Source organism: Hyperolius riggenbachi, chromosome 2 (assembly GCF_040937935.1).
Source record: "Hyperolius riggenbachi isolate aHypRig1 chromosome 2, aHypRig1.pri, whole genome shotgun sequence".
NCBI classification, from domain to species: domain Eukaryota; kingdom Metazoa; phylum Chordata; class Amphibia; order Anura; family Hyperoliidae; genus Hyperolius; species Hyperolius riggenbachi.
In genome coordinates, this window is record NC_090647.1 from 570,976,282 (window position 1) to 570,988,757 (window position 12,476).

General features: G+C 40.9%; 1 protein-coding gene and 1 long non-coding RNA gene across 2 annotated transcripts; both read left to right on the forward strand.

The window, feature by feature from the left end:
* Nucleotides 1-1,458: 1,458 nt before the first annotated feature.
* Nucleotides 1,459-1,812, forward strand: LOC137545318 (adenosine receptor A3-like). Its single transcript, XM_068266431.1, has one exon. The coding sequence runs from the start codon at nt 1,459-1,461 to the stop codon at nt 1,810-1,812; it is 354 nt and encodes a 117-aa protein (XP_068122532.1).
* Nucleotides 1,813-5,512: 3,700 nt separating this feature from the next.
* Nucleotides 5,513-12,476, forward strand: LOC137547436 (uncharacterized). The gene is made up of 2 exons (XR_011026586.1): nt 5,513-8,022; nt 10,106-12,476. It is a non-coding gene; the product is annotated as an uncharacterized lncRNA (long non-coding RNA).

The window sequence follows — 12,476 nt, forward strand, 5'->3', positions numbered from 1 at the left end:
AACAGTAAAAACTTACAAACTTGATTTAAATATAAAATAAAACTGTGGGGTAACTAAAAAGAGACATTTTTAGGAGAATGAGGCTAGATACAATTGTTTTTTTCATCAGTTTATTCTCACCTCAGATATCAGAACCAGAGACGAAGCACCCTCATGTATTTTACCATATAGATCAGTGGGAACATTAGAGAAAACACCTACCCTACTCTCTGTTTCATTCTTCACTGTTCAGCCTGCTTGTTATCAGCCCTGATAAAATCCCCGACTGAGCAAAATCCCAGACTGAGCTTTGCTATAATGACTCAGCTATAATGATTCCTGAGCAGAGCCAGAAGGGGCAGGCTTGGACTTGAAAAGACACCACAGAAGACAGACTAAGCTATAATAATTCCGGAACAAAGCCAGACTGAATGCTCAGTCGGGGATTTGATCAGGGCTGATAAGAAGCAGGCTGAGCAGTGAAGGATGAAACAGAGAGCAGGCCAAACACCTACCCTGCTGAGCAGGGACAGTTGGGAGCTATGTATACAGCAGCCATGATGCATTGAAAGATCCGGACAGACAGGACTTCTCATCTGGATGCCCTCTCCATTGTTCTCCTCCTCACCCCTCCTGCTTTGTCTTGTGTTGTGCCGTTATCCCTGTGTCCCATCCATCTCAACAAATATTAGTAACTGCTGCAAGCTAATGACCCTTACAGGAGTTTGAAAGGACCACCCACTGGGCACAGCCATTATGCGGCACAGCCTAGGCCTCACATCTGGTACTTCAACTTCCTGTTTCCAGCTGGCAGGAGTAGCAGCTGATGTGGTGAGATTATTAATTGGCATAATTATTAAACATACCACAGCCTTTCTGTCAGCTAAAACTAGTCTGGCCATTCTCCTCTGGCCTCTCACTACAAGGCATTTCTGTGTGTAGATAGGTATATATTTTTTCCTTTTTCACACTATTTGCAACTAAACACTAGGGACCGTTGAAAATGAAAATCCCTGGAGATCAGCACTCTAACCAGCCTGTCTGACACCAACGATAACACTGCCATGCAAAAAAATCGCTCAGAATACATTTTTCTGCCACTGTTTTTTTAAAAGTAAAAATTAATAGACGCTTTCAGCCTGTAACTGCATGTCTTTTGTCATGGCTCTGCTGCCATACGATTGGCTGCTCAGACAACTGTACGTACAAGAAGGAGTCCGGTGCTCCTAATAAAGTACTCAGTGAATGTATATCTAATATATTTATGTTTGTAACGTGCATATGAGCTAAAGGAAATGGCTACTTCTGCCAGAGCTGTTCCAACCTATGACATCGGTTTCCTTTTGTGGTCCACATCTACATACATGGTCATTTTCTTTATATATTGGTACAATTTAAGGAAGTAATTAGTGTGTTTAATACTTAGCTTACCTGATAGTACATCCTCATAACAAGTCCTCACAGCAGAGCTCCTCCAACATGACCAACCAGACATCAGAACTTGGTGGCCTCACTGTGGCGTACATGGCAGCGGAGGCCATTATCGGAGTCCTGGCTACGGTGGGGAACACCTTGGTGATTTGGGCAGTGAAGATGAATCCAGCTCTGCATGACACAACCTTCTTCTTCATTGCGTCCCTGGCAGTGGCAGACTTGGCGGTAGGAGTGTTGGTGATGCCACTGGCCATCGTCGTAAACCTGGAGATAGAAATGTATTTCCACAGCTGTTTGTTTATTTGCTGCCTGATCATCATAATGACGAATGCCTCCATCCTGTCCCTGCTGGCCATAGCTGTGGACCGATACTTGAGGATCAAGGTACCCAACAGGTAAGAGGGGGTTCAGAGGTCCTCTCTGACTGAAGGTTTGGATAATTACTGTAGCTTGTATTTTATAGGATATATTTTATAGTAAATTCTGATGTCTGAGTGCAAAGCACAATGGCTTGTACCAACCCTTCATGTCAGAAAAGATGATGAGAATTATCTGAGTAGGTTTTGTTTGCCCTACACACAGCTAATACACGTTACCGTTTTTGGCTTTTTGCTGTGAACAAGCAATTCTTGTATGCAAAATAGTCATTGGAATTAAATAACTTTGGCACATGTTGGTGCAGTTGTCCTCTCCTCCATACTCCAACGTTTGCTCAATAATTTGATGGTGATGTTGCACGTCTTCCACAGGGTCTCATGTGGGTTCCCTCTGGAATCTTTGGTAACACACCTTGGGCTCCCCTTTTACCTGCAACCTCTTGTTGGTGACTATTCCTCAGCTGCTGAAGTTCTTCCTCGTTCTTTGCATGAAACGAGCAAAAAAAATAAATAAAAAAAAGTTGAGAAGCCTGCCTGAAAAATGGACCTGCAGCTCTTCTGCCCTTACTGATGTTGGTAAGACAGTTCTAGTGGACCTGATTTACTGAACAGTGGAGAACACATACAGTGGATAACATTTCTATAGCGCTTTTCTCCCATAGGACTCAAAGCGCTTAGGCTCTCTCAGATTCAGTAATTGGTAGGATGAAGTATTCACACAACAAAAATTATATTTCTGAAAATGCCAAACTGGATAGATGGGTTTTCAGTCTGGATTTAAACAGCACTAGTCCTGTGTACCGTATACTTACATCAAGTCAGCAAGGAGGAGGCATGTATCCCGCACTCTGCTGGCAACCATCATGCTCTGTACGGGGGGGGGGGGGGGGGGGGGAAATATCTTGGTGATAATACCACTAGCTAGAATTGTGCACCAGGTCATTATCAGGTTTGTTCAGAGTAATGGTGGTCACTAATGATCCAATCTTTTTCATCCAATCTTACCAAATCTATGTAGCATAAGGGAAAATTGAGTGAATATACTCAGGGCCGCCTTCAGAAATTTGTGGGCCCCATACTGGGCAAACTTACTGGGCCCCCTTCACTCCCCTCCCCCCCTCCCCCCGAAAAAAAATGTTTCCTCATAAAATAAACATGTCATCAGTGCTATATAAAAGCATACAGTAATAATAATATGGTAGGACATTACTATGATTATGGTAGGGGTTATTATTATTATTATTATTGTATTTATAAATGGCCAACATATTACGTAGCGCTGGACAATAAATAGGGATACATACATTGCAACAAGGGGTGACAGACAGAGGTTGCAAATGGGATTAAATTGTGAGCTCCTCTGAGAACAGTCAGTGACATGCAGAAGATGTCAGTGCTATATAAATACATAATAATACTATGGTAGGACATTAGACTATGACTATGGTAGGATTAGATTGTGAGCTCCTCTGAGGACAGTCAGTGACATGGCTATGTACTCTGTAATGTGCTGCAGAAGATGTCAGTGCTATATAAATACATAATAATAATATGGTAGGACATTAGACTATGACTATGGTAGGATTAGATTGTGAGCTCCTCTGAGGAAAGTCAGTGACATGACTATGTACTCTGTAATGTGCTGCAGAAGATGTCAGTGCTATATAAATACATACTAATAATATGGTAGGACATTAGACTATGACTATGGTAGGATTAGAGTGTGAGCTACTCTGAGGACAGTCAGTGACATGACTATGTACTCTGTAATGTGCTGCAGGAGATGTCAGTGCTATATAAATACATAATAATAATATGGTAGGACATTAGACTATGACTATGGTAGGATTAGATTGTGAGCTCCTCTGAGGAAAGTCAGTGACATGACTATGTACTCTGTAATGTGCTGCAGAAGATGTCAGTGCTATATAAATACATAATAATAATATGGTAGGACATTAGACTATGACTATGGTAGGATTAGATTGTGAGCTCCTCTGAGGACAGTCAGTGACATGACTATGTACTCTGTAAAGTGCTGCAGAAGATGTCAGTGCTATATAAATACATAATAATATTATGGTAGGGCATTAGACTATGACTATGGTAGGATTAGATTGTGAGCTCCTCTGAGGACAGTCAGTGACATGACTATGTACTCTGTAATGTGCTGCAGAAGATGTCAGTGCTATATAAATACATAATAATAATATGGTAGGACATTAGACTATGACTATGGGAGGATTAGACTGTGAGCTCCTCTGAGGGCAGTCAGTGACATGACTATGTACTCTGTAATGTGCTGCAGAAGATGTCAGTGCTATATAAATACATAATAATAATAATAATATAGTAGGACATTAGACTGACTATGGTAGGATTAGATTGTGAGCTCCTCTGAGGACAGTCAGTGACACGACTATGTACTCTGTAATGTGCTGCAGAACATGTCAGTGCTATATAAATACATAATAATAATATGGTAGGACATTACACTATGACTAGTGTAGGATTAGATTGTGAGCTCCTCTGAAGACAGTCAGTGAGTGACATGACTATGTACTCTGTAATATGCTGCAGAAGATGTCAGTGCTATATGAATACATAATAATAATATGGTAGGGCATTAGACTATGACTATTGTAGGATTAGATTGTGAGCTCCTCTGAGGCCAATCAGTGACATGACTATGTACTTTGTATGACCCCTATCACACTGTTGTGGTGCGATTGTTCTGCACCACGCGGTGCGACCATACAGTGAGGCATACTTTAACCTATCTGGACGGATATATCCTTCCAGATAGCCTGCACTGCTGCCCAGCCCTGGTGCGCGTGATCTTAATCTTAACTACATAAATAGTTACCTTAGGGACTGAACTTTTATAATATGTATATAGTAAAGTATATTACTGTTATTTTTAAAATTATGAGCTTGTAAAAAATGATGGATGCAAAAATGAAAAAAATTCACCTTTATTTCCTAATAAAATATTGTCGCCATACATTGTGATAGGGACATACATTAAATGGTGTAATAACCGGGACAAATGGGACAATAAAATACATAAGTTTTAATTATGGTAGCATGTATTATTTTAAAACTATAATGGCTTAAAACTGAGAAATAATGAATTTTTTCCATTTTTTTCTTAATCTTCCTCTGAAAATGAATTTGTAATAAAATAATTCTTAGCAAAATGTACCACCCAAAGAAAGCCTAAATGGTGGCGGAAAAAAACAAAATATGGATCATTTTCATTGTGATAAGTAGTGATAAAGTTATTGGTGGATGAATGGGAGGTGAAAGTTGCTCGGATGCATAAAGTGAAACGACATTGAAGGCTGAAGTGGTTAACAATGAAAGCATGTCTCACTTCCAGGATAAATGTGCTCAATGTACTGCGGCTCTTGCACCATTGCAACGGGACTCGCCACAACACGATACACCGCGAGCAATGTGATAGCCCCATAGGACTATCACTGCTTCCGTGACGGGATGTAACATTTAGGCGTGACATGCAGTGGCGTACCTAGGGTATTTGGCACCCGGTGCTGGTTATCCACAGTCACCCCCCCCGTAATTGGGGCTACGTTGCGTGAAAAATGTGTGGCCATAGACCAAAATGTGGGTGTGGTCACGGGAGAAGACAAGTTTACATGAACTTAGCAATGGTGGGACATTAGATTAGGACAGTGGTGGCGAAAAGTCACTTATTGTGATACAAGTCTGAAGAGTCTGTGTGAATGACTGGCTGTTAGGTAAGAAACACATTAGCAAGCTAGTCAGTAGGTAGAGAGGACATATTTTGCATCTTTTAGTAGTGATGGACCATTCTCCATAAGAAAACCGTTGACAAAATAAAGGTTACTACGAGTTATGTAAACATGTTGTTTGCGCCGCTATCATGCAGCGAGCACGAGAGATGAATCATACTCTCATGTTGTGGATAGGCTGAAGGCCGAACATACCCAATCAAAGCAAGTACTGAGCATGCGTGGCACGTGATATGGTTATATAACACTGTGTTGCAATAAGCGCGTAACCCTGAATTAACTGTTTCAGGAATTGCACGTTCACACGGGACTTAACCAGAACTAGTCCTGTTCATGAGAATATTGACTATAAGTCATCCAATCATAGCAAGGCTCATGCCTGAGCATCCCCAAGAAGCAATAGGGAAAATGGGTGGAGCTATGAGTATAAGAAAGAGAGATTTCCCTTGCTCTGATGGGACTCTCCACTACTGACGAGTTGTGTGATGTTGTGTATGCGCTGCCTCCTGACGATCGCTGGTCCCCCGATACGGAGTGATGATGCAATATCCGGTAATGTATTGATTCTTTACTCTATCACTTATCCATGATTCACTGCTATACCTGTAAATAATGTAAATAATTGAATAAATATCCTAATACAGTGTGAAGTCGTAAGCTATGTATTTACCTAGTCTGTGTGCTAGTGTGAGTCGAGTGTGAGGCCTTAGCAACGCCAAAAACAGCATTACATAAATGGCGACGAGGATGACTTTTGACCTCTGAAATATATTGCCTATGATTCTGTGGGTCTCTGGGTGTAATTTTGCAAAATTTGGCATTTTGCCAGTTAGTGGGGCAATTAATCTAAATCTTTGTAAAATTGCCCCTGTATGGTATATTGACTTGATACTTGATATATATATATTTTGGGACAGATTACAGGTGTGGGCAAAGTTTGGAGTCGATAGCTCCTCCCACTTAGTTTCAAGTCAAGATATCTTAAGAACTAAGTAAAATTTATCTGTGGGAAGTTTGACCATTGGTGTCTAGGAGTTGAGGGGCACCTCTGGTCAAAGCCACGCCCAGTTGGCAGTGTGCCAAAAGTAAGGCAATATGTTTAAGAAAAAGGCCAAATGCCTAAAAGAACCTGCGGAGATCCCCGGCTGGACCGAGTCTCCGTATAATATTATAGCAGTGGAATTAGCTAGCCATGGGTTGGCAGAATCGTGGGATAAGCAGTTGAAAGAATCAGAACCGGTTGATTTAGTTCAAGTACTTGAGAAACTCCCTGCCAAGGTAGGTGATGCAGTTACCCCAGCTAGAAGTAGCTGGGTGTTGGCCTCTGCATATCGTGGTGTGCACAAGCGATTGCAGAAGGCGTTCCAGAATCAAGAAAAGGCGGAACAGGCTCAACTTGAGGTTGAGGGACGCTGCCTGATGCTGGAATATAGTGGTTCCCCGTTAAAGCGGGTGATGTTGTTGCTCTCTCTAGATGTAGATAAGACTCTAGGGGGGTGTTCCCCGTTAAAGCGGGTGATGTTGTTGCTCTCTCTAGATGTAGATAAGACTCTAGGGGGGTGTTCCCCGTTAAAGCGGGTGATGTTGTTGCTCTCTCTAGATGTAGATAAGACTCTAGGGGGGATTCCCCGTTGAAGCGGGTGATGTTGTTGCTCTCTCTAGGTGTAGATAAGACTCTAGGGGGGGGGGGGGGGGCCTGTTAAGGCAGGGCATGATGTCGCTCCCGGGCGGCATAGTGGAATGTTGTTAACAGCTTATAGAAAGCTTCAACAAAGATTGTGTAAGTTGAAAGAATCAGAATCCCTCAATGTTGTTACTTTACTTGAGGGTATTCCTGTTGGAAAAAGGGTAGTCCTGTTAGAAAAAGGAACTAGAGTAGGATGACAGAGTGATAGTTGCACAAGTGTCATCACAGGCAGCTGCAGATAAATACCAACATGTAACAGAATCTGCAGCTGGTAAAATAAATGTACTGGAGGAAGTAGCTGGGGAAGAGGCTCCTGTGATGACACATTTTGGATTGTTATCAGTGGAGCAGGGAGCTTCTATAAATAAAAAGAAGCCAAACTCTGCCACTGATCATTGCACAAAAAATAGGACAATGTGCATTGAACTGGAATTGGAAGTGTTTAGCACAAATGTATTTTGTTCCATTTGAAAAGATTAGGAATAGCTGGGAACTTTCTTTAGGTTGTTACTGCTGTTTTTGTCCCTCTTAAGGAAAACCCCATATTTTTAATGATAAAATATGGATGGGAAAAAGGGGCAGAGAGTAACCTGACAGTGAATCTCAGCTTTTACTACTACGGTTTTTAATACAGTCTGTGTCTTTGTTGGTAGATTTCGGAGTATAATCTTGGAGTGCTCTGTTTAAACTTGTAAAGCAAATTCCTTAAAGTGACAGTATCTGACTGCACTGGCAGAGTTGAAATGGTAATATAATCTGGACAAGACAGGTGGGTTAACATTGTTGTTTCTAGTGAATGTTTTATATGGTGAATCCGTTATAGCGAGTCCTGATTAATCATGTATTCATATGTCTGGTTTTTGTTTAATTGAATGCATAGAGGAATGTTTTAAAAAAAATGCATTTGTGCACGGGCGGTGAGGGCTCCTAAGGAATGTGTGCGAGCCAGTGAGTGCTTGAGATGCTGCTCTCCTCAGCTGGGGGTGCTTGGCAAGCATTATTTTTTCATTCAGGAGTACATGCTGTAAAAAAAAAATATTGACCTTTAACTCTTACTTCATGGGACATGCATCTTGTTTGATAAAATAAATGGTTAAAGAGGTGAGAAATAGTAAAGCAACTTTCTTGTGTGTGTGCGTTGTGAATCACTGTGTGTTGTGCTGGGTTTTGCTAGAACTTCCAAATCCCTGCAAATGCTCACTTTTTATTTACAGGGTTAAATGTGATTATGATGTCACGGGGACATCTGCCAGCAAATTTTCCCTTGGTTTCTAGCTATAATTGTGCAGGAGTGAAATTGTTTACCTGTTTGAGCTGAAAGCTAGATTAGATGAGACTGTGTGAAAGAAATAGAACTGTGAAGTCTATTATGGCAATGTAGCATGAAAATATTGCGTAATTAGACTGAAAAACTTTTTTATATAATATGCCTGTGTCTCTGCGTCTATTCAGAGTTTTGTTTTGTTTTTTTGCACTGCACATGTGCAGGGAGGGGCGCAGAAACACTGGGGAAAAGTTGAGGGGGGATAGGGCCAGAGGCGGCCGGCGTGTGCGCAACGGTGTATGAGGGCACGCGCGTGGCGGGTGCATGTGCATGGCGGGCACATGCATGCGCAGCGAAAGGCCTAGCTTGTTTTTTTTTAAACGGGCCAAGGTCATTAGTTACTAAATGAGATTTGTTTGTCTTGCAGAGAAATGTCTGGTTTCTCTAGGGTTGAATGTTGTACTGACTAGCTGAATGGCATGAAGTGGCAGAATGTGTTGATGATGAAGTGTGAATTGAGTTGTTTCTTTGAATTGTATGAAGTTTGCTTTGAGACCTTACTGATATAGAGTTTATTATATGTTCAATAATACCTCTGTTAAAGATGCTAGAATGTATGCATATTCTAGTTTAAAATAATGCAAACTGTGAAGATAACAGATTTTTGTTTATACCAGAAACTAGCTGGTGGGGTGGTTAAAGTAAAAACGATTCCTTATTGGAAAATGCATAAGGATGCGGTAGCTCCATATAGGGGAAAACCTGTGTCAGCTGGGTTGGATTTGCATGCTTTAGAAGTTGTTATCATTAACCCCTCACAGGTTACAACCATTCCCACAGGTATAGGATGTAAACTACCTGACTAACATTATGGGCAAATAGCTACCCAATCCAGTTTTGCTCAGAAAGGAGCTATAGTGATAGAAGGAGTAATTGACTCCGACTATCAAGAATAAATTAAAGTGATCATGATTAACCTGGGAAATAGTGAGTTAATTATTGGAAGAGGAGAGAGGATGGGTTAAAGTTTTTAGGGGAGGACACTGTGTATACACAGGCCAAAGAGTTGTATAGCCCAGGTTCTCCTGAGGGCCCTTTTACACTTAATGCGCTGGTATGCATTAGTACGCATATAATTTTGTTGTTGTTTGTTTTTGTTTTTTCTTGGTTTTTTTTTTGTTGTTGTTTTTTCCCCAATGGCAATGCATTGTGAAAAGACTTCAATGTTTTTTTCAGTGTATGGTGTGAAAGAGGCCATAGGGGGACACGGACTCTGGACTGTACATCAGTTGTTATTTTGATTGCAGTTAACAGCAGCTGATTAAGTGTAAAGGGACCCTAATTCCTTTATTTGTAGAGAGGGAAGCCCATCAGTAAAGGGTGATGAATATTTTGGTTCTACTAATACAGTAAATGTTGGAGCTAAAATGTGGGTCAGAATCCCCAAGGACCGCCTCCTCCAGCAGATGTGATTGCAGTAGGCAAGGACCGAACTCTGCTGGAGGTCAGAACAGGAAAAGTGGGAATATATCCCACAGGAAAAATGTTATTTGCAAGAATAAGTCACACTTGTTTGGGTTTTTTGCAGATTGATCTCCATGTCTATGGCATTGTCCTTGGAATCCTTGGTATCGTGTGGTTGGAAAGTTGTGGCGTTAATGCATGGACTTCAAGTATTCGAGTAACCGATACAGGGGATCCACTGTGACTTTCGTGTGGGGAAATAAAACCAAGGGTTGTTTACAGAGAAACTTTACCTGTAATGCTAGGCAAGCATGTGACGTTCTCAATGTTACTTTCAATGGAACATGTCTCGGTGGGGCCTACTTTGATATTTGTGGATATGATGGATGCTAAAGTGGACCCTGGGCATATAAAGAGACTACCTTCCACTTGTGCAAAGGTGGGGCAACATGCCTAAAAGACTGTGATTCATGCACGTTTCCAGCTGCCATAAACTGTTCTAAACCACACTAAATACGGAGAGAGTGGTATGACTCTTTGTTAGGAGGATATGGGACATTGACTGGAACTCTTAATAGTCTTGATATTGAAACATTAGCAAATAGATTGCATAACGCTGGAAGAAAAATAAATGATGTCTTAACTTTACAAGCTAAATGGATGCCAACTATATGGGCGCCATTTAAAATTACAAGCTAAAATAGATGATGATTTGCTTGGCTTAATTAACGCAAGTGCCTCTGTTATGTATGAAATAACTAGAATTGTAAACTGGACTATCTGTTCCATGCAAACCTTACAACAGCAACAACAGAAAGGGTTATTTCAAACTATGTTGTTGACTGGATGTGAGGAGGTTTGGAGGACCGTGTTCAGTTCCATGATAAGAACTGATCACTGGATAGATATCAAAGCACCTAAAGTGATGTGCAATGATACATTTTGCATGGGACAATTGACACTTTACAATGTTACTAAAAGTGGTATAATGTGTAAGTATGTTATTTTGCCATTATTAATTGGGCCAGAAGGTGATCAGCACTTCTGGGTACCTACGTTTTATGGACAGGTTATTGATGACAGCAATAGAACACATGATTTGACTTTTTGTGATAATACTTTAAACAGTAAAATATGTAAGTTACAGTCTACTGTATATGAACTTTGTTTGTTACAGAACACTGTAAACAAATGTGGGTGGACCATAATGCCTATAACATACCGCTGGATGGTGGAAATAACACCTCAAGTGGTATGTGTAGTGACAGATCGTCAGGTGGTCCCTAAAATGAGGGTGCCTTTTGCAGGATGTATACACAATATCACCGTATTCCAATGGGAAAATGAAACTTTTATGTTGATGCCCGATATAGCGTTAACTACAAAGGTTTCCTGGCAAGGCCAAGGTTTGGAAGTTCCCAATTGGGATCTAAACCTGACTAAACTAAAGCGGATTGTTGAAAAATCTAACGGAAGTGAAAAAGTGCTATTAAAAAGTTGAATAGAAGTATAATCGTACACCAGCTCAGTACTACCGTGATTGCAAACAAAATTGTTAAAGTGGGCTCTGCCATAGCAGATGCCACCTCCCACCATTGGTGGGATGTATTTATGGGTTATTCGCCATCAGCAGAAACAATGATGAAGTGGATGGTTCATCCCCTTTTGATTGTAATGATTGTTATAGTTATCCTATCCATATGGAACTGTTATGTGGCATATGGAATCTGTTGTAAGAAGGAAAAAGTTGTCATGGTTTCATATGTTAATGGTCATCGCTAAGGACCGAATGTGATACAAGTCTGAAGAGTCTGTGTGAATGACTGGCTGTTAGGTAAGAAACACATTAGCAAGCTAGTCAGTAGGTAGAGAGGACATATTTTGCATCTTTTAGTAGTGATGGACCATTCTCCATAAGAAAACCGTTGACAAAATAAAGGTTACTACGAGTTATGTAAACATGTTGTTTGCGCCGCTATCATGCAGCGAGCACGAGAGATGAATCATACTCTCATGTTGTGGATAGGCTGAAGGCCGAACATACCCAATCAAAGCAAGTACTGAGCATGCGTGGCACGTGATATGGTTATATAACACTGTGTTGCAATAAGCGCGTAACCCTGAATTAACTGTTTCAGGAATTGCACTTTCACACGGGACTTAACCAGAACTAGTCCTGTTCATGAGAATATTGACTATAAGTCATCCAATCATAGCAAGGCTCATGCCTGAGCATCCCCAAGAAGCAATAGGGAAAATGGGTGGAGCTATGAGTATAAGAAAGAGAGATTTCCCTTGCTCTGATGGGACTCTCCACTACTGACGAGTTGTGTGATGTTGTGTATGCGCTGCCTCCTGACGATCGCTGGTCCCCCGATACGGAGTGATGATGCAATATCCGGTAATGTATTGATTCTTTACTCTATCACTTATCCATGATTCACTGCTATACCTGTAAATAATGTAAATAATTGAATAAATATCCTAATACAGTG

What these genes read in the sequence shown, in the direction of transcription:
- LOC137545318 (XM_068266431.1), top strand. Translation starts at nt 1,459, where the DNA reads ATGACCAACCAGACATCAGAACTTGGTGGCCTCACTGTGGCGTACATG.